Source organism: Ochlerotatus camptorhynchus, unplaced genomic scaffold (assembly GCF_037179485.1).
Source record: "Ochlerotatus camptorhynchus isolate MF236.1 unplaced genomic scaffold, CSIRO-AGI_Acam_v1.1 ptg000010l, whole genome shotgun sequence".
Classification (NCBI taxonomy): Eukaryota; Metazoa; Arthropoda; class Insecta; order Diptera; family Culicidae; genus Ochlerotatus; species Ochlerotatus camptorhynchus.
The window spans coordinates 2,727,866-2,749,453 of NW_027040502.1; the positions used below are offsets into that span (position 1 = coordinate 2,727,866).

Consider the following 21,588-nt stretch of genomic DNA (forward strand, 5'->3'; position numbering starts at 1 on the left):
AGTACTTCTGAAAATTTCAGCGTTGGGTACTGAGGGGTACCTAGTCAAATCTCGATTCGAAAATGTCAATATTATATACAGCCCATCGGACGGTTTTGTGACGCCATATTGAACGGCCCGAAAAGATGGGAGGCGGCCCCTGGCAGGGATTAAAACCGATTGAATTTCGAAGATTACATTATAAAATAGTGCTCCTGAAAAGTTCAGTGCTGGGTTTCCAGGGTCATCTAGTCAAATCTCGAGTCGAAATAGTCAATGTTATATGTACCCCATCATGCGTTTTTGTGACGTCATATTCAATGGCTCGAAAATAGGGTTGGCGGGCCCTGATGTAGTCGAAAACTGATTTTATTTGGAAGATCACCTTATAAAATAGTACTCCTGAAAGTTTGAGCGTTGGGTACCGAGGGGTACCTAGTCAAATCTCGTTTATATATATTTAGTACAAGTTATAAACCAATGTGTGCTACGAGTGTGCTACTTACTCATGATAAAATTTACAACTATATAAAAAATGCATTATCTTGAAATATAATCAATGGGTTTGTTCATCAACTGTATATTCTGAACTTTGATATTTTGAGTATGCCAATATTGAAAAAAATATGTTTTAATTACTCCTTACCTGACTATCTTCGATAATATTTCCGTGAATCTTCTCCGCCCACACTTTGAACAATTCCATCCGACAAAGATTGAATGAATTCATTTTGAACCACAACTTCAATACAAGTTGTTCGTGAAAAAAATCACACCTAGATAATTAAATAAACCCTATCGCTCTTTGCTATCGCCAAAACGTCAAGCACAAAATAGTCATCTGCAGCAGCGTTCAGCGATGTGCACGCGGGAATTTCAAACATCTGTTGTGAAGTCACGTTCTATGTTCTGAAAAGAGGGTGGGGTGGGTAGGTACAAAGTTGGAACCGTAGTCAGAATTTTATCATTTAATCTAGTTTTATTGAAAGTTATACCGATAGGTATTGCGAATATTTTAGTCCATATTGTATATAATAAAGGGCAAGGAATATACCAATATTATTAGCTTGCATTATAATATTTGCAACTATCAACATATGAGTATCAATATTGCAATGAATGTACATATCAATGTAGGTACACTGAATAACAAACAAATTAAGAACAAACCCATTAAATACATCTCCAGATTAAGCTTAATAATTTAAATAATTTGCAAGTTCAAACACGTGTAGGTTAAAATCATTGATGCATAACTCAATACCCAACGCTGAACTTTTCAGGAGCACTATTTTATAATGTAATCTTCGATATTCAATCGGTTTTAATCCCTGCCAGGGGCCGCCTCCCATCTTTTCGGGCCGTTCAATATGGCGTCACAAAACCGTCCGATGAGCTGTATATAATATTGACATTTTCGAATCGAGATTTGACTAGGTACCCCTCAGTACCCAACGCTGAAATTTTCAGAAGTACTATTTTATAAGGTAATCTTCAAAATACAACCAGTTTTAGACCCCGCCAGGGCCCGCCCACCCTCTTTTCGAGCCATTGAATATGACGTCACAAAAACGCTTGATGGGCTGTATATCACATAGATGTCAATGAAAAGCATTGGTGTATTCAGCAAAGTTGTATATTTTAATGATGCCAACAATTTTTTAGAACATGATAAATTGATCAAATTTGAAAAAAGCACTAATTAACTCAAAAAACCAATATTAAGGTAGTCTTAAAAGAAAATCTATTATAGCTCTACAGAGTTATGATGTAGAAATTTGGTGTCTTTAGCAAATGTTCATAAAATCAACTGCTCTGCAACTTTGTGGAAGACATGAAACCATTATCTCGTAACTGGAAAAAGTTAGAATTTGGATGTGTAATACTAGCTTAAAGATTATTCAGGTGTGTATTTCAAAAGATGCGAGATATAATTTTGAGCAACTTCTCCCAAGACAGCCAGTCTCTAAAACGTCGAAAAAGGGTAGAAAATATTTTTGACCGTCTTTATTCATATTCGTGCCACTGTGCGTCGGTGAGATACAATCGTAAGCCACATCCCAGTTTCATCACAGGGGAAAGGTACGTTTGTCAACAATGGTGGTGCTTCATTAAGTGATGCCACGGGACTTACCAAACTTTTCAGGTGATCTGCGTGATTGTTCATTATTCTACAGCTCGTTCTGCAACTCTACAGAAACATGTGGATACTCGGGAAACTTGGCAAGATTGCAGCGTTGTTTGAAGGGGAATGCGTTAGAAGCCGATTGCTGCTGCCACAGTAATTGATATATTAAGGAGGTTGTATGGTCGTTCGGAAATTCTGATTCACACTCTCCCCCATAAGCTGCGAACAGTTCTCTCTCCGAAGACTGATTACTTACAGTCTCAGATATACGTGCGTATTCAATTGTATATGTGCGTTAGTTGTATAAGAAATTGACTCGCTCTCTGAGTTATTCTTAGGCTCTGAACCATTTGGTGATTTTTTTTTTTACTTTTGGTTAAAATTTGACAGATGGAAAGTTATCGTTAAACCCTGTTAAACCCTGCTATCCGTGGTTATTTCTGACAGACAAGAAGTTAAATTTTGACAATCGTGGTTGAGTTCTTCTCGAAAACCGGTCGATTGACAGCACAAGGATTTTCGAACATAGAGAATAACTTTCGAAATGTCACTTTTAACCACGAGTTAAATTTAACTCGGCAAATGGTTCACAGCCTTAGTGGCCGGGTATCACAAGTTTTTTTTTCTTGATTTGTTTTCCGTTGATCTTGTTTTCCGTGCTGAGCACCAATGCTCCCGACGCCAGGGAGGCAGCTCCCACACCTGCAGCCTACCTATCGACCCATCAACTCATGAACCGGGGACCAATGGCTTTACTTACCTTCCGAAGGAAGGCGTGATCAGAGATGTTATGCCTCAGAACCAGAGTTGCAACCTATCACAATCACGATCGCCAAACAGCTGATGGTAGTAACGCTTTGCACATTCATATCAATGTGCTCGTTGTAGCTCTCTCGGTAGCTCTCTCCATGACCATCCATCAAGTTGACGAAAGAAGTAAAAAGCAACTGGTGAATGTCGTCTTCGGTTGTGATCCATAACCGATCTGGTCATTCCCGACAATCACGACACTCATCTGTGCTCGTTTTGAAGCAGGTGCTGCTTTGCTTGCTTATGTGAGTGTGTTGGTGAGTGAGCCCAACAGCTTCCGTTTAATGTTGCCTGCTTTGTTTGTAGCTCACACAGTCGCGCCTACCGAGACGAACTTGGAATGCGTAGACATTGTTTTTATTTTGTTCTGTCGTTTCGCCTTTTCTCATGATTGTACTGCAGAAGACTTCACTGTTTTCGTTGTGCTTTTCACCTAAGAGGAAGAGGTGACAATTGGCTTCTTCCTCTTTTATTTCTATCTCTATCTCTATCCTACTCGCATGAAATCAGCCAATCAGGAGCTGGTTCACGTTTGACAGAAAAGTGGTTCATTTTCGCCCATGTATTGTCACCTCTTCTCTTAGCTTTTCACCATCAGCAGCGAGTGTAACGTTTTGCTTGTGAGCAGCGACCATTACTGGTTATTGTTGTTTGCCATGGCTCTACCTCTCACTGCGTGACAAAATGTTCTGTCAGCGATAGTCGGTTGATGCGAAGACGAGTGTCTGGTGAGTGTCATGATATTTTGCATCACTGCTCAGAACATCCCGTTGGTGCCGACTGGGATTGAACCCAGTGCGTTTTTTAGTTTATGCAAAAACGGTCCATTTAAGCCATATAGTGTCTTGGGAGAAGTTTGTCCACCTAAAAAGTCCCTTCTTTTGAGCTTAGCCATTTCATGATTAATCCACCTAGCAGGGCAATGAAAAATTTACTTTTTTTGATTTGCGGGATAGCAAAATGGTGTCTTGAGCAAAGTTTTAAACAATATTAAAACAAATATTTTTTGCTGAAGACGTCAACGTTACGTTTACAGAGATATGTCATTTTTTTGGTAAGAGCCTTCAGAAAATCAATTTTTGAAAATAACTGTTCAGGAAGTAATTTTTTGACATTAGTATGTTCTACACAAATGTTTATTTTTTTTTTTTTTTAATACGCCATTTTGTCTGAAGAAGCAAGTCCCTATCTTCAATATTTCTTGTGATATTCAAGGTTTTGATCCAAAATTAGCACTATTTCCAAGGTCAATAGTTCGAAGTTGGGCAAAATTGGGCAAACCAGGTTGATTACATTTGAATATATGGCTTAAATGGACCGTTTTTGCATAAACTAAAAAACGCACGTTTTGGCACTTTTAGACCACTGTGCACCGGCGCCGCTAAGTTTAAGTTTTTCTTGGATTTCAAATGTTATACATGAACATCGAACTGTCAAATTGCTTATAACAGTTTTCAAATGACCCAACTAATCGAGGGGATAGTTGAAGTTTTTAGGAAGTGCTCCGTATTATTACATTTCACAACAATCTATAATAACTGAATACATCATTGAAGCATTGTATTTAACGATCAAGCTTCAAATTAATATTAGCTTTATGTTAATGTTTAGGTCAAGTGCTTCCATTTTAATAACTCATATTCTAGACCACATAGAAAACCGTTGACTCAATTCATCCTTTAAGCTTATATTTTATTTGTGTTTAAAACACATTCATAGGTGAAATTTCAAATACAACTTTCTTTTTTGCATGCCATCAATCAATATTCATGACATGTTTTATGAACGTCAGATTGTGTATGTATCAACTGTTTAATACTTAGAGTATGGAAAAAAACTAATGTTTTCTTCAAGGAAGTTAACGGGTGACCTGATTAAAGTAAACATGCACCATTATCTGCAGCTATTTGTCACCTTCGTACATTCCTGCATGTCATCCCTCATGCATTTATTCTATAATAGGTCCCCAATCAGCGTTAATTAGCCAAACAACATGATTGCAGCAATTTTTTAATTAATCGGAAGTGTGTAAAACACACTCAACGCTTGGTTGTGTACCTACCAGCAACTGCCGCTCATCACATGTCGGTCCCATTTGCGCTTATGTCAAAAGTGAGTTTTTAAACGGAAGTGGCAGTTAATAGTTTCATAATACTGGATAAACTTAACAAGTTTCTTCTTGAAAAGTTTGAAAAAACAGCCAAACGCATAAGAAGCAAACTTAAAACGCGTTTTTCTCGGTTTGCTGATTTGTGCTATGGGACGGACTTGCCATGAGCGGCAGAGTATTACAGTAAAATATGTACATTAGAATAATGCAGTTTTTTGCTGCTCTGCAAATTCCTCAAAGTGCCGACTTAAATTGAATACACATCGCGGTATAGGTACTAGACCAGACTGCATTTCGATTCACCCCCGATAAGAGCGCGCAAGTAAACTTCCCACGTCTTTCGGACTCATGTTTCTAACCGACGCAGGTCGCCTGTAGTTGATTGACACTCTCTGCTTATTTATTGCCCGCTGCTGGATGACTCTCAGCGACTAAGTGCATTAGGCACTCTCACGTATGCGAGGAAAAAACATCCGCTGTAGAAAATCCCTGGCTCGCGCTTCGTGCCCCATTGATGCGCTTCCACTTAGTTCGTTAGTTCCAGGCACGTCGTTCGGCTCAAGTAACCAGGAAGAGGTAAATCCCCGAGAAGGAAATTTTCCCTCTCGGAAGGGCTCGCCGGTGCCTTCGCTTAATAGTGGGAAAATAGAATTTCCGTAGAAAGTTAAAAATTGGCAATGATGAAACAAATATTAATGGTGGGGTCACAGACTTCTAAGCATAATGACGATAATGACGTCTAGCGAGCTGTTTCGTCACTAAGGCATCTGCGACCTTCGAAGCGTTATACATTTCTCTTATGCATAACTCCATCAGATGCTCAACAATATAGACAAAACGCTTGTGACGATTGTCATAACAAACCCTCTCTGAAGCAAATAATATGCTATAGCTTGATCGTAGCGATTGTAAAAGGAAAAAGATAAAATTGATGGAAAGTTAGTTTGTAACACATTCGATACATGTAAATCAATGGGGATTTTTTTTTTAAGTTGTTCAAGTGTTCCGACACTTCCGATAAAGCAATATGTCATCAAGCGCGTTTGTTGCAGACAAACTGTCAAACAGCTTTATTGTTGTTGCTTGCCGGTACTGTTCACCCATTATTCTTTCACTCGTATGTCGTAAATAATTTTTTCATGATAAAGATATTTTTGATTCCTGGTCGGAGAATATGGCTGCAGTCCAATTCAGTTTATCTACGCATAGGGTTTTTCCCGTTCTTCCTCGTCTTCAATGTGGTATTTCTAGATGAATTACTGTATTGATCTTGACAATTTTTTTTTATGAATCATATACTGTGATTTCTTGAACAAATGATGAGCTGGTTCAGTCAGGCCAGTGACAAGACCTATACCAACAGCAGCGTATGACTGTAGACAGCATGTTCCGGGCTCAAATAGTTTTTTTTGCTGTGCTGGGCTGTCACGGTATAACAATAGGGTGGGACAATATTCAAATTCCAGTTCCAGTATGATTTTCGGGGGCCTTCTGGGTCCTAGAATAACTGTGTAAAATTTCATGTCGGTCGGTGGAACTATATTTTAACGCCAGCGGTTTTAATTTTACATAGGATTTTATATGGGAAAACTTACTTTTTCAAATAAAAATCTAGTGAGGTCACCCATTGTCCTCTAAAAATTAATCAACCCATGTACTCCCTAGGAAATTTTACAAGGAAACTTTTCTTTGAACACCGCAAAACGATTCGATGCTTGTGGAAAAAGTTATTTAGCCATTACTGATTGCTAACCAAACGAACTGCTCATTATTCTTTTTTTCTAGCAGCACTGCCAGCTGCCGCCTGCTGTTATCTGCGCGAGGCAGTCACGTTGTGTGACGTTCACTCAGCATGGAGGAAAGCCGATATCATGCGCAAAGAATCTTCGATTTTGATGAAACTTTACACAGGTCTCCGGTATAGTACAACAATTATGTTTCACGGGGGTCATTTGGAAACAAGCGTGATTTTTCACAAGGGTGTATTTGCTTTGGCGCACAATTTATTCAAACCTTATCAGTACATGTGCTGCTGCTCAGACTTCAATATTTCATCGGCTTCATTTTTCGGTGGTACTCCACAACTTGCAGTAGGTATTCATGTTGTTCGACATTCTTGGTTCTTGGTTAGGTCGGAAACAAGCTTTACGGCCCTTTCCGCGACATCATTCACAACCCAAAGAGCTTGAACTCGGTACTGCGCTGTTAAGTAAAAAAGAACCGCCGTCACTTTCAATAATTTTAAAGCACTTTTTTTCTTCAAAATCGAAACAATGTTTATGAAAATATATCACTCTCTTTCGGTTGGTAACAGTGAATACATTTTCATGAACATGACACATCAACAAAAAATAACTTTGATCTTTATATATGTTTATATTTACTTACCTCTCAGATAATCTTGATTTAAATCCCAATGTTCAGGGTTTTCACCGAGAAGTTCTTTTTTTTCAAGAGAAATACCATGGAAGACATTCTAATGTGGGGTTCCCATGCTGAAGGCGGATGCGTTCGAATCCCGGTCCGGTCAAGGAATTGTTCAGGTTGGAAAAATCCTCGACTTCCCTGGGCATATAGCGAAACATTGAACTTGCCACACAATATACGAATGCACAAATGGTACAGGTTTAGAAAGCTATCAATTAACATCTGTGGAAGTGCTCATAGAACACTAAGTTGAGAGCAGTCGTAAAGTTCAAGTTGCTGAATCAGCTGCGATAATGGAGACAATCAACGAGTGGGGTCTGCAGGAATGAATAGTTGAAATGAGCTTTGATACAACTAGTGTTAACTCTGGCGTAAAAAAAATGGTATTATAACCCATCTTCCAGTTCTACTGAAAAGAAACTTGTTACTATTGGCATGCCGCCATCACAGCGCCGAAATTGTATTCAAACACGTTTTTGAAATATATGGCGTTAAGTCAAAGTCGAACAATCTCGATTCTTTCAATGAATTCAAAAAATAATTCAACCAAAATCGGAGCAACCGAAAATTCCGGACCGTTATGGATGATCCGGAGCTGAGGACTTTAACTGAACCATGGAGAGACGAAACCATCGCGTTTTGTAACGACCAGCTGTTGATAAAACAACAACGATCGGATTACGAAGAGCTCCTCGAATTGGTCGTAATGTTTTTGGGTGGAGTTCCACCAAAAGGATTAAGATTCCACTAGGCAGGTATCCTCGGCCGTGCGAGGTGGATGGGTCGCCAAATATACATTTTGAAATCGTGGATGTGCAGCGTAAACTTCGATGATCAGTCTCTTTGGAAGCATTACACAACTTTGGCTCTATTTCTATCGCAATGCTTCATTCGATATTGGTATCGTCTAAGTAGTTCTGTTTCGGCCCCTCGAGTGGTTCTGGAATTTTGGGCAGATCTCCACAACTTTCACGATCAACATTACGCTTTGATTGCCATGAAAGCCTTTCAAAATCATCTATGGTACTTATCAGAATGGAACGTGGCCCTTGCTTTTTCGATACAAAAGTAGAAATAGACGAAAAAGTAAAGATGGTAGCTGCTTTAAATGAACCAAAAAACAAATCGATTGATAAATCTGGAAAACGACCCAAACTCAGCGAGAATAAAGTTCCCGTCAGAGGAACTAACATCAGTGACCATTCGACCCTTTTGGACTATATTACTGTGGCTTCAAGAGAGTTTTTACTGTAATTAACATCTCCACCGATTTTCTCGGTGAAAACCCTGAACATTGGGATTTAAATCAAAATTATCTGAGAGGTAAGTAAATATAACAAAGTTTGAACTTACTAAGAGGTAAGCACATATCATCGGTAAGAGACGTGTGTGTGAGAAAATTTGCGAAAAAATCTAAGGGCACCGGTGGGATTCGAACCCACAATTCCCATTCAGTACACGGGTGCATTGCCAATTATACAACGGTGAACCTATGGTCTACGGATGTATTTGGCTAATGACATTTGAGTTTCAAATCCGTTCCCCACCCTAGTCTTTTTGCGCAAGCGTTCTCTGATACACAACAATCGTCTATTATCGACGATATGTGCTTGTACCGCAACCACTCAGTATCAGTCGATGTGAACAAACACAGCTCATTTTTGTTGTACATCTTACATGCTGAAATATGTCCAGTACAGTATGACTATAACATTTTTGAGCTGCCGGCCTCACCTCCGACCACCGGGCCGTAGTTTATGAATATCAATTACTTTTACTTACTTACTTTTAAAACTTACCTCTCAGTATGTTCAAACTTTCCTATAAACAATTAAATTGACTGCAAAGTCGCTAAACCGTAAATCAAAAAGTAAATATAACAAATCATCAAGATCAAAGTTATTTTTTGTTGATGTGTCATGTTCATGAAAATGTATTCACTGTTACCAACCGAAAGAGAGTGATATATTTTCATAAACATTGTTTCGATTTTGAACAAAAAAAGTGATTTAAAATTATTGAAAGTGACGGCGGTTCTTTTTTACTTAACAGCGCAGTACCGAGTTCAAGCTCTTTGGGTTGTGAATGATGTCGCGGAAAGGGCCTTAAAGCTTGTTTCCGACCTAACCAAGAACCAAGAATGTCGAACAACATGAATACCTACTGCAAGTTGTGGAGTACCACCGAAAAATGAAGCCGATGAAATATTGAAGTCTGAGCAGCAGCACATGGACTGATAAGGTTTGAATAAATTGTGCGCCAAAGCAAATACACCCTTGTGAAACATAATTGTTGTACTATACCGGAGACCTGTGTAAAGTTTCATCAAAATCGAAGATTCTTTGCGCATGATATAGGCTTTCCTCCATGCTGAGTGAACCCGCACACAACGTGACTCCCTCGCGCAGATAGCAGCAGGCGGCAGCTGGCAGTGCTGCTAGAAAAAAAGAATAATGAGCTGTTCGTTTGGTTAGCAATCAGTAATGGCTAAATAACTTTTTCCACAAGCGTCGAATCGTTTTGCGGTGTTCAATTTCAATTTCCTTGTAAAATTTCCTAGGGAGTACATGGGTTGATTAATTTTTAGAGGACAATGGGTGACCTCACTAGATTTTTATTTGAAAAAGTAAGTTTTCCCATATAAAATCCTATGTAAAATTAAAACCGCTGGCGCTAAAATATAGTTCCACCGACCGACCTGAAATTTTACACAGTTATTGTAGGACCTAGAAGGCGCCCGGATATCATACTGGAACGAGAATTATTTTTTTTTTTTCATATATCCGTGTCCCAGCCTAGTATAACATGTTACCTACGCGCCTGCCACTGGGCTGGGTGCAATGGATTAGTGACGGATGATGAATACGAAGATTGAAGTAAAGGTTACTGATTTGTAAAGAGCATTCCGAAGATCTAAATACGACACTATTTTAGAATCAAACAGATTTCAGTCCAATATTACGTTCTCGGCCATAATGCTTTATGAACGGCATTTGACCATAGCGGTAACTCTAAGATCAGAAGGTCCCGAAGAAACGTGCTCAACGTTTTGGCTCAGCTCTAGTACTCTCTTCGGTCCCAAACTAATCGATGCACCCCTCGAAACATGGGAAAATCCACGAGCCCCTCATTTTATCTGTCAAACCATCATAGCGAATCAAAACAAACATAGTGTAGTACTAGAATTTAAACTGGAATGGGGTAGGTTGCTTGGGACCAATAGGCTAGTCAAATAGTGAGCCAATTTAAAATCGTGAGTTTCCACCGGTTGATTTGACTGCACAATCCGCAAAACAAAAACTAATGCCACTAAGAAAAATCATCTTACCCTTACGTTTTTGGAGTTATGACCGTAAATCTAACGGTTGGTCACACGTCATTATTAAGGTTCAATTTACTTTGATGCTTTTCGAAAAATTGAAGAGCAGTTTTTTTCGACGCATTAGTTCAGATTGCAAAATGCTCGCACTATTCGATTCCTTTTGCTATTCTACACAAAATGACGCAAGCTTTTAGCAATTTGAAATAATGCGTCGAAAAAAACTGCTTTTGAATTTTTCGAAAATGCATCAAAGTAAATTGAACCTTAAGCTGGGTTTAGACCAGGCAAGTCGAATGATCAACTCAGTTGAATTCAATTGGTTTGAAAAGTTGAGTCTGGTTTTCAATTCAAGTGAGTTGATCAAGTCAGTTGAATGGCATGGTTTACATGTTCAATTCGCGTTCAAGTCAGTTGAATTCACCTGACTTGATCAATTGACTTGCCCTGTCTAAACCCAGATTTATAGTCACTATATTCATATTCTGGCGAAGACAATGACGGGAGCCAATCGAGCATGTAATTTGTTCAGAATAGATCAGACACGAACCAATTCATAACTTTTACATGCGGGTTCATGGCTTAGCTAAATATTTCCCGCAAACACGGAGCCAGATGTCAGTAGTGTGCTTTGGTCAAAATTTTTATTGTTTTTCCTATGGTCGTTCATGTCGGTTTATCGGTGTTATTTTGCGTTTTCCACTGGGAACATCGACGCTTTTTCTTCTTTTCGTCGAATTTCAAGCTTTTTGCTTATTGCATATTAGCTACACTCAAAATAATCTTCACGTCAATGCTACGTGAAAACATACGTAGATTTTTTCCATCGTACTTTTCACGTAAGAGTTACGTGATTCTAATGTAGATGCACTCATTTCGTCAAGCTTCAACGTCACATGAGTATCACGTATAACTTACGTGATTTTGCTAATGAATGTGCATGGTTAAGTACCATTGTTATTGACGATACTTATATACTTTTTTTTATTTATCAATATTTATCAATTTTTTTTTATTTAGTCATCAATAATCACACCAAGATATTTAATCTCCTGAACGCGATAAATAGTCTCATCATCAATTACAACAGAGACGTTCTTATTTAATCGATTCCGCGAAATTACCATAAATTTAGTTTTACTTGTATTCAATTTTAACTGCTTACACTTCAACCATCTACTTAGATACTGCAAATCTTCATTCAAGTGTGAGACGGCAACTTCTAAATCCTTAGCTGCAATGAATAACACAGTATCATCTGCAAAAAGATTAATGTCGCAAAAGCGTAAAACACGTCGCAAGTCATTAATATACATAATAAATAAAAGGGGCCCTGATACACTTCCCTGGGGCACTCCAGGGTTATTCCCCACGGGACTGGAAACAGAATCATTAAAAACAGTCCGCTGAGTTCTGTCAGACAAATAGCTTTCAAACCAGTTATATGCAGTACTCGTAATTCCAAAGCGCTTGATTGTACTTAACAGTAAGGGCCTAGAAATTGTTTCAACAGCGCGTTTCAGACCCAAAAAAACAGAAACGATCGTATCTTTACGCTCCAAGTTGTCTTTCCATTTTGCTAACACCAAATTCAACGCAGCGTTGCAAGCATGACCTTCCCGATATCCCGATTGTTCTGGTATCAACAAAGAGTTGGTATTCAAAAACTCCAACAACTGGCCTTTAACAACAAGTTCTAAAATTTTCTCTAATGTGTGCAACATGTTGATGGGACGGAACTCTTCGGCTTTAATCGTTCCAGCAACTTTTTGAATAGGAATCACTAAGGATTCCTTCCAAATTTGTGGCACATGTCCATTCTGCAATGATTCATTAATAAGGTCCAGAAAGATGTGGCCAATGACATGAAAGCAATCTTGAATAACTCTAGCATTAACATTATCTACTCCAGCCGATTTTCCTAATGAAAAACAATTAACTCTAAGTTCATCTAATGTAATTGGGTGAAAAACTTCAAATCTACAACTACTATTAACTGGCTGTTTTATTTCGTCAGGTTCATCGACCAATTCAATAGATTGATTAATCAATGAAACACTGTCTACGAAATAATCATTAAACTTAGATGCAATTACTTGTTCTGACTGTTCTAATGTGCCATTAAAAGTTATGGACCGCGGTTTGCAATTACTAGGTTTTAATAAAGATTTCAAAATTTTCTATAACTCTTTGCTGCTGTTTTGATGCTGATCAATATTCCTTTGAACATATTCACAACGAGTTTTCTTTCTCGATTGTGAATACTTATTACGCGCGATTGTGCACACTTAGATTTTTTTACAGGAGTCAGTATTTTTTTGCTGGGTTTTTGAATTACTGAAAAACTCGGTTAAAATTCAAATGACCGTTATTCCACAGACAAACAGACGTAGCTCTTCATTGTGTATCTTCGTTCACGCATTTAACTGTTGATTTGAACATTATCAGTTCCGCGAACTACTCGCCGCAGCGCTGGCATCGGATCACTTTGACGTTTCTATACATTCTATAGAACTTTTATGCAATATTGTTTGCGAGTTAGCGAGCAAGCTTGTTTTCCGCGAGAAGCCAGAGAGATGTCGTTACTGAGGTCCTATGTTTTGAGATACTATGTTTTCAAGAACAACTTTTTCAAAGAGTTACGTCTGTTTGTCTGTGGTTATTCGTAAAGATTCGATAAAATCGACAAATTTTGTTTTTCATCATTAAACGGGGTTAACAGAAGTAAGTCTGTAAATTTTCGGAACACATTTTCGCATCTTTGAATTTTAAAAAACTCGGTAAAAATTACTGACTGGATAAGTGTGTGTACCTAGTCCAATGATTGTCATTATTAGATCTACAAAAATTTTGGTACCATTTGTCCCTTTTCCGTTTAAGACGCAAAAGATCCAAATTGTACCAGCTGTTCGAGTTTGTCAAAGAAACAACTAGTTGATTGGTACACGTTTTCAAAGCGTTATTAAGAACAGCTGTAGATTCATGTAAGTTAACAGCCACGAATGGAAAATCCACGCTCCTCTCAACAAGATTCGAAACAGCTTGCTTCGAATATTTCCTCCAGCACTTCAATTTTACAAATTTATCGTTATCGTTAACATGGTCTAAGACATTAATCACTAAGGTCTCATGATCGGTTATTTTCAAATCAGTATCCGTAACTGAACAAATGGAATCAAAATTTGAATAAACGTGGTCTATTAAAGTTCTACTGTTCCTGGAAATACGCGTATATTCATTTACCGTTGGCTTCTTAGGTATTCTTTGAACACTTTCTCTTTCATAATAGTTTAATGCTCAGGAAAGGAAAAATTTCCATCCCAAACAAATCCTCAACCGGGCCGGGAATCGGTCCTGCCGTCTTCAATATGTTCTTGCTTTGTAGCTTCGCTTTTGCTGACTGGTTCAGGGAGGCCTAAATAGGTTTTCTACGGATGATATTAATTAACAATCAAGGACCGGCTTATTGTGTCTACTTCAAGGGTGTTCTTAAATATCCTTGAAAGCCTCTGGAATTTCCATCGCCGTACTAGGACTGGTTCTACTATTTGACGCAAAAATTCGTTGAACATGATTCAGACGAACCAAGAAATATGAAAATTTTTATGAGCACTCAAAGATTAGCTTGGGTTGATGTTATGAACTTCGAACCAAACCCATGGTCAAAAAATCCACGTTATTACGCATCGAAGCGGAACCAAATAAACAGGTTAACATTCTGCTTTTATGCAGCATTCATTGTCATACCGTTGTCATCGAACCTAGTTTACTTCAGTAAAATCCCCCCAAACCTCGCAACGCCACCCCGAGTTCGGAAATAGCGCATATCATGCAATCATCGGAATTTTCGTTCGTGGGGAAATGACCTCGCGCCAGCAGCAGGACGAGCTCTCAGCACACGCCGCCACCGCGCTTGGTCACTAGGTACTTATATCTCATATCGATCCTACTTCCCGTAGTGGTGCGAAAATAGCAACAGAGATAGTGTAAATCGACAGTCGATCGATCGGTTATCTAAATTTATTCACCCACCACCGCTTCCTTGGCCCATCGCGTTCGACTTACGATGCACAATTGCGCTGAACATGCATGCCAATTGCCCAAGAGGTTGATCGCGGCACATGCTGTTGCATATATCTATAGGGGAACGTGGGGCAATTTCGCCATTGGAGCAATTTTCCCGCTTAACTTAATAAACATATTTAGCTAAAAATCTGTTGCAGGCTTAATGCTTGAAGCCTTCTTGAACTATCCATTTCATTTTAGTCTAAAATTTTTCTTTCCTCTAGTGCGAATAATCGAAAAAAATAGACTAGCTCAAAATGTCAAAAATGTTATAAGATTGCTATCAGTAGTTTATTATAACTTCCAGCAGCTATATGAATGGTCACTGGTTTCTAAAAGGACACGCTGTTTTTTTTTTCTAGTCCATTCTGGGCAATGTGAGCACCACTGATATTTCAAACATTTTCTACTTAAATACTTCATTTTTGCAATATTCCTTTTATAAATAGGGCTGTATCATATGAAATCATGTTTTAAAGCAATTGCTTTGGTAAATTTGGTCATTCACAAGACTGACAAAAATATAGCCTTAATTATGTTAATTATAGGCAGTACTTTTTAAAGATTATTTATTCTACAGAAAATATTTGTTTCTGTTAAATTTTTTCATGCTAAAACTATTCATTATTGACCCTTCTTAAATCCTAATGAAAACAGAAAATTCTTACAGTTTGGTCACCAGGGCGGTTACAAAACGAACATTTCTTTAATCTTCTTTCATAAGATTCGAAAGTTTACTTTTAATAATTCAATATGTATTCATGGTGTACAAAATAGGGCTTGACATTATCAATTTGGTTAAAACTCATCGAATTTTTCACTAAATTTGGTATCATCGGTGATGATTGTCTAAAGGTGGCCAAACCGCCCCACTTCCCCCTACCTACCTCTAGGCATGCAGAAGTTCCTCTACTATGTTAGAAGTGCAAGGCAAATAGCGCGTGTCAAGTTCTATATGCATGTACTTGAAACGGCGCGGCGACTTAAAAATAGTGCAAAAACGAGTTTTCCAGGTTAATGTCAGCGGCATGCACTATGTTCGCCGTTGTTTGCGAATGAGTGTGGAATTCAGCCCTAGCGGTACTGTGAGTACGCTATACGTGTGCCCTAATCGTAGTTTTATTGAATTGGAAAATTATTCTAATGGGATTCGACTGGTTATCAGTGCAGAATGACTGGTTTCCCACTGAATTTCCCCCCTGCAACTTTACCCGCTTGGCGAAAGAGAAGTTCGAAGATCGAATACGCGATCATCGCAAGGTCAGGGATAGGGTTCGGTTCACTTTCACCGCTGATACACTCCAAAACAAACCCCGGCCGTTGCCAACGAGACGGACGTCACTCACGGCGGCGTCGCCATATGATCATCTGCACGAGATGCACACTTGCCAGCTGTTGTGCAGTGCAGTGCAGTGTCACGATCACAGCTTCTTTCTCACGGCTTCGGCGCATTCGGGAAACGACATTTTCCCGAAAACCGACAGAAACGAGGCGAAGGTCGAGAGTGATCGGGCATCCTCACCGCGAAGGAAAGCTACCCTGTTCGATCGATCTGCAATTAATGGTTACTTGCTGTCTCGCGGTCTTCAAAGCAAGACCAAGCACTCGAAACAGGACGAACCAGCAGTGAGCTTAACTTCCTTTCGCAACTCCAACTGCGAACTTTCATTGTTTGATTCCCGAAAGGTAAGAGAGACAAAGTGTTGATGTGATCCGGAATGGTTAGGATTAGTGAAGTTTTGCAGGGAAATGCGTTTTCGGAGTGAACGGGAGATTGTAGTGGTTGCGTAATGTGTTTGATTGAAGTGCAGTGAAAATAACGGAAAAGCGTCTACTCATGCTAAAGGGATGCAAAGCATCATTGCTCCGCATTGACGAGTGTCTTGATGAGTTCAAGTGCAGTAGAAGAAAGTCGACTGCAAACGGGATGAAGTTTTCAAATTGCATAATTAATCAGAAGATTGACAGTTGAGTAATCAAACGTTACGGTTAGAAAAGCGACCCATCGCGAGAAGGGACAATTATACAACGAAAAAGTTGCATAACAATCAAAGTGCTAAATGCAAAACAAGCGTTGCGTAACGGAAGATGATTAAGTACCTATTCGACAAGTTGTTTGCCTGAGGCTAATACAAGCTGAGCAATGCATTAGGTCCTCAGTAACATTGACATATTCTTATAGTCGACTTCCTCTTTGCATCCTCGCAACCATGTTAAGACAAGCTCAGCTATTTTGGATGAATTATTAACGAAAGAGAGAATCGATCAATGTTACTTATGACCTAATGCATTGTGCAGCTAGAATAGATTGCAGCAGCCTTTTCATATTAGCAGATCAATAATGCACATGCTCCATTTTTTCAAATTTGTTGTTGATGAAAAATTGTCCTGATTAGTGCTGTTGGACCCCTCGATTCCACCACAGGATTGTAAGTTGCTTGCAAATTATGATATGCTTTGGTACACTCAAAAAAATTCACACGTTTGATCGAAGTGTTTAAACACTTGATTTTCTAAATGCACAATCACATTTACTTTAAGTGTATTTCACCTTGGTTCGATGTTCGTTATACACGTTAATTTATAGTGTTTCAAACTTTGAAATGTTGAAAATCTTTCACTATCTATTCAAGTGTATTGCACATTGAATCACGCTACTGTTCAAAACAGATGGATTTAAAGTGTTTTGCATTTCAATACGATGTGAATTGCTTGCTCAGAAAGGTAAACATCGATAACAAGAGTTGTGACTTTATCCTATCAACCTGCCTCATATATGAGAACAACCGTGGCACAGTGAGATCGAACGAAGACTCCGGCAGCAGCATACCTCAACAGTCCATGATCGAATCCCAAATCAGACCCATTAAAAATATATGTGAAAGCTCTGGCCTCTGGCAGTTTTGTTTATATATTTGTCGATTCATTTTTAGAGTCGGTAAAGTAGAATTCGATAAAGTAGAATATTGAACTATGATGTGCAAAGCTATTGATAGCACCATATGAGGCACATAGAATCCAAGTGTGTCACAATTCAAATCCATAGTGTTCAGGCATGGTTCATAGCATACGATTCACACATGAAATAGATGTGTTTCACAATATGCGCAAAATTAAGTGTAAGACACATGATGATGACGTGTGGAATTTTTTGAGTGTAGTTTCTGTGATAAACACAAAGATTTGACAAATTCTAAAAAAAAAGTTATGCCCTGTTCCAATCATTGATTTAACAAGGCTCAATTGACTTTTACAAACTCTACGGAGTCGAAGGACTTGCAATAAAATTGCAATAATTATAATAGTAGGATAGCCGGCGCCGGTGGTGTAGTGCTAAGCGTGACTGCTTTCTAACACCCCGATGAGTCTGGGTTCAATCCCAGCCGAGGTCGGTGGGATTTTTCTGAGGCATAAAAATCTCTGGTCACGTCTTCCTTCGGAAGGGAAGTAAAGCCGTTGGTCCCGGCCCATGTGTGTTGAATGGGTGCGATATCCTACGCAGGTGTGGAAGCTGCCTTCCTGCACATTCGATTGCCGTCAATGGATGGCAATCGATGTCCGTCGGTGATTGGCACTAGATTGCGGAACAGAGACCGACGTTAAATAAAGGAAAACATAATAGTAGGATGCCGATGCAGCTACACATTTTCACCGACGTATTGCTTCTGCTTCCCGTGCCCATAACAGTGCTTCAGTGCTAATATACTGTCACAAAGAGTTTTAATCAAGTTGGCATTTGTTTTCATTATTTTGTCAAACTCTTACAGCTCAAACGGCCTAAACTCAGTTTGGAAAGAAGTGAAGCGGTAGCGCCAATAAAAACGTAAAATTAATCATATAGTCGAGCAGTTTTGAGGCAAGAGTCTTTAAGAAACTTAGGATACAAATAGTAGATTTTTATGGAGTGAACATAAATGAAACAGTGTATTGTTGCGGTTCTGCAAAATGAAATCTCAAAGTATTGCTCCATGGTTATGAACGACTGGTAGGAAACGTCTATTTAAACTGCTCGATTGATGTGAGCCTTTCTTAACAGCTCAGGCTGGTTGTAACCGGGCCGCATTATAGTCGCTATAGTCATAGTCTGGCGGATAGAATCTCGGCCCGTGGCACGAAGCTAGATCCGGCCAGAAGATCTTAGCGCCCTCGTGTTGCTTCAATAGAGGAAGCAGACGCTTCTGTAGACACTCCTTGAGGTAGATATCCCCGTTTACAGTCCCGGTAGTCACGAACGGCGCACTCCGTTTGCCACATGAGCAGATCGCTTGCCAAATCATGTATTTCTTGGCAAACTTTGAAAGTTTCTGCTCCCTTACTTCCTGCGGAACATCAAACTTGTATTGGGCGGTGAAGAACAGTAGCCCCGGAAGCTGCCGGAAGTCTGCCTTAACGTAAGCCTCATCATCCATGATGAGACAATGAGGCTTCGTCAGCATCTGGGTGTACAGTTTCCGGGACCGTGACTTTCCCACCGTATTTCGCCGATCGTCACGATTTGGAGCCTTCTGCACTTTGTACGTATGCAGTCCCTCCTGGTCATTGGACAGATTCAACTTTTTGGTCACATCCCTGACCGAAGCATTGGGATTCCGGTTAAACACTTTCACGACACGCTTGTGGTCCTGATCACTAATAGAACATCCATTATGACCGCGTTTCTCCTTCCGTTCGATGCTCAGAGTTTCGTAGTAACGTTTAATCACACGACTCACCGTTGACTGCACGATTCCGAATTGTTTTCCGATGTCCCGATGACAGAGTTGAGGATTTTCCAGGAGCTTGCGCAAAATCCATTCGCGACGTTGCGTTTCGACTGACGCCTTGTTTTCCAACTTTCGAAAAACTGACAGCGATAAAAATACAGTGTAAACAATACACTCTAAACTACTACTACCCAAATTTTGAAGAGAAAATACCCAATGTGTAATTTGCTACAGGCGTTTTTTCCGTGATGAAATTTGATGTGGGACACCCTTTAGTCATACTCATTAATAAATGTCTGTGATTAAGACATATTTTCCTGATTTTCCAGGTCTAAAAAGAATTCCCTGATATTCCCTGATTTTCCAGGTTTTTTACAGGTATTCGACACCCTGATTAAGTAAATAATATAAAATATCAACTAAATAGCTTGAATTACAATTTCAAGTCATCAACACATGTTGGTCTTATTCGTCATTATACTGTAGCTCAACTAGCAGTTACCCATCTCAAACGCAACCCAATTAAACGTAGCTCAACCGGCGATGTTTTAGATGTATTAAATATTAAAAATTCTCTCAGACTCATGTCTCAGGCCTCTGAAAAAAAAAACAGAACACCCCGCTAACTACGATCCCCTTCTTTCTTTAAACGTTTACAGCCCCTAACCACCAACAACCATGTCTCTGGCCGATCCAGTTGCCTTCATGAAGGATTTCGCCGCCGGCGGTATCTCGGCGGCCATCTCCAAGACCGCCGTGGCCCCCATCGAGCGTGTCAAGCTGCTGCTCCAGGTCCAGCACATCTCCAAGCAGATCGCCGAAGCCGACCGGTACAAGGGCATGGTGGACTGTTTCGTGCGCATTCCCAAGGAGCAGGGCTTCGGTGCCTACTGGCGTGGTAACATGGCCAACGTCATCCGTTACTTCCCAACCCAGGCTCTGAACTTTGCCTTCAAGGACAAGTACAAGCAGATCTTCCTGGGCGGTGTCGACAAGAACACCCAGTTCATGCGTTACTTCGTCGGTAACCTGGCTTCCGGTGGTGCCGCTGGAGCCACCTCCCTGTGCTTCGTCTACCCGCTTGATTTCGCCCGTACCCGGTAAGTTCCACGGTCTCCAATTGCTAAAGTAGAAAATTCACTAACGCTTTCGGTTTAACCTTTACAGTCTGGCCGCTGATGTCGGTGGTGGTGGCCAGCGTGAGTTCAAGGGTCTCGGCGATTGTCTGAGCAAGATCTTCAAGTCTGATGGCCTGGTTGGTCTGTACCGTGGTTTCGGCGTATCCGTCCAGGGTATCGTCATCTACCGTGCATCCTACTTCGGCTTCTACGATACTGCTCGCGGTATGCTGCCAAACCCAAAGACCACCCCGTGGTACGTCAGCTGGGCCATCGCTCAGGTTAGTATCCCTCACACGCACAACGTCCTGAGCTGAACGACTAACGTATGAAATCTTTGTTCTCCCCCTCGACAGGTTGTCACCACCGTCGCCGGTATCGTGTCCTATCCCTTCGACACCGTCCGTCGTCGTATGATGATGCAGTCTGGCCGTGCCAAGTCCGAGATCATCTACAAGAGCACACTGCATTGCTGGGGAACCATCGCCAAGCAGGAGGGTACCGGTGCCTTCTTCAAGGGTGCCTTCTCCAACGTCCTCCGTGGTACTGGCGGTGCCTTCGTACTTGTGCTGTACGATGAAATCAAGAAGGTTCTGTAAACACCTCTGCAACATCCTGCTTTTAATGCGTTTTCTTCCCTTCCATCAAAGATGCACATTTCCTACTTTGTTCTTCCTCACCTGCTCCCTTTCCTCTCTCCCGTCCCACACGATGCCCTCGAAAACTTCCCGTAGTTCCTATTATCTCTCTCTCTCTAGTTATATGAACTATTGTAACGTATCATCTTCCCTTAAGCGATTCGCCTGTTGTGTTCGCAATCAAAATGCACAAAACGCTTTAAACGTGTAAATCTACAAATTTAACAAGATCGAAGTGATGCAGCGAAAAGAAAGAACAAAAAGTACGAAGTAAAGTTTTAAGTGTAGCAA

The 21,588-nt window shown here is 40.0% G+C and overlaps 1 protein-coding gene across 1 annotated transcript; it reads left to right on the forward strand.

The window, feature by feature from the left end:
• The first annotated feature begins 16,382 nt into the window (after nt 1-16,382).
• LOC135699789 (ADP,ATP carrier protein 2) lies at nt 16,383-21,547 on the forward strand. The gene is made up of 4 exons (XM_065220118.1): nt 16,383-16,524; nt 20,201-20,641; nt 20,709-20,940; nt 21,016-21,547. The coding sequence occupies exons 2-4, from the start codon at nt 20,220-20,222 to the stop codon at nt 21,256-21,258; spliced, it is 897 nt and encodes a 298-aa protein (XP_065076190.1). The 5' UTR covers nt 16,383-16,524; nt 20,201-20,219; the 3' UTR covers nt 21,259-21,547.
• The last annotated feature ends 41 nt before the right edge of the window (nt 21,548-21,588 follow it).

What these genes read in the sequence shown, in the direction of transcription:
- LOC135699789 (XM_065220118.1), top strand. Translation starts at nt 20,220, where the DNA reads ATGTCTCTGGCCGATCCAGTTGCCTTCATGAAGGATTTCGCCGCCGGC. An exon ending in CTTGATTTCGCCCGTACCCG is followed by an intron (nt 20,642 to 20,708) that starts GTAAGTTCCACG and finishes TAACCTTTACAG; the next exon opens with TCTGGCCGCTGATGTCGGTG. An exon ending in TCAGCTGGGCCATCGCTCAG is followed by an intron (nt 20,941 to 21,015) that starts GTTAGTATCCCT and finishes CCCCCTCGACAG; the next exon opens with GTTGTCACCACCGTCGCCGG.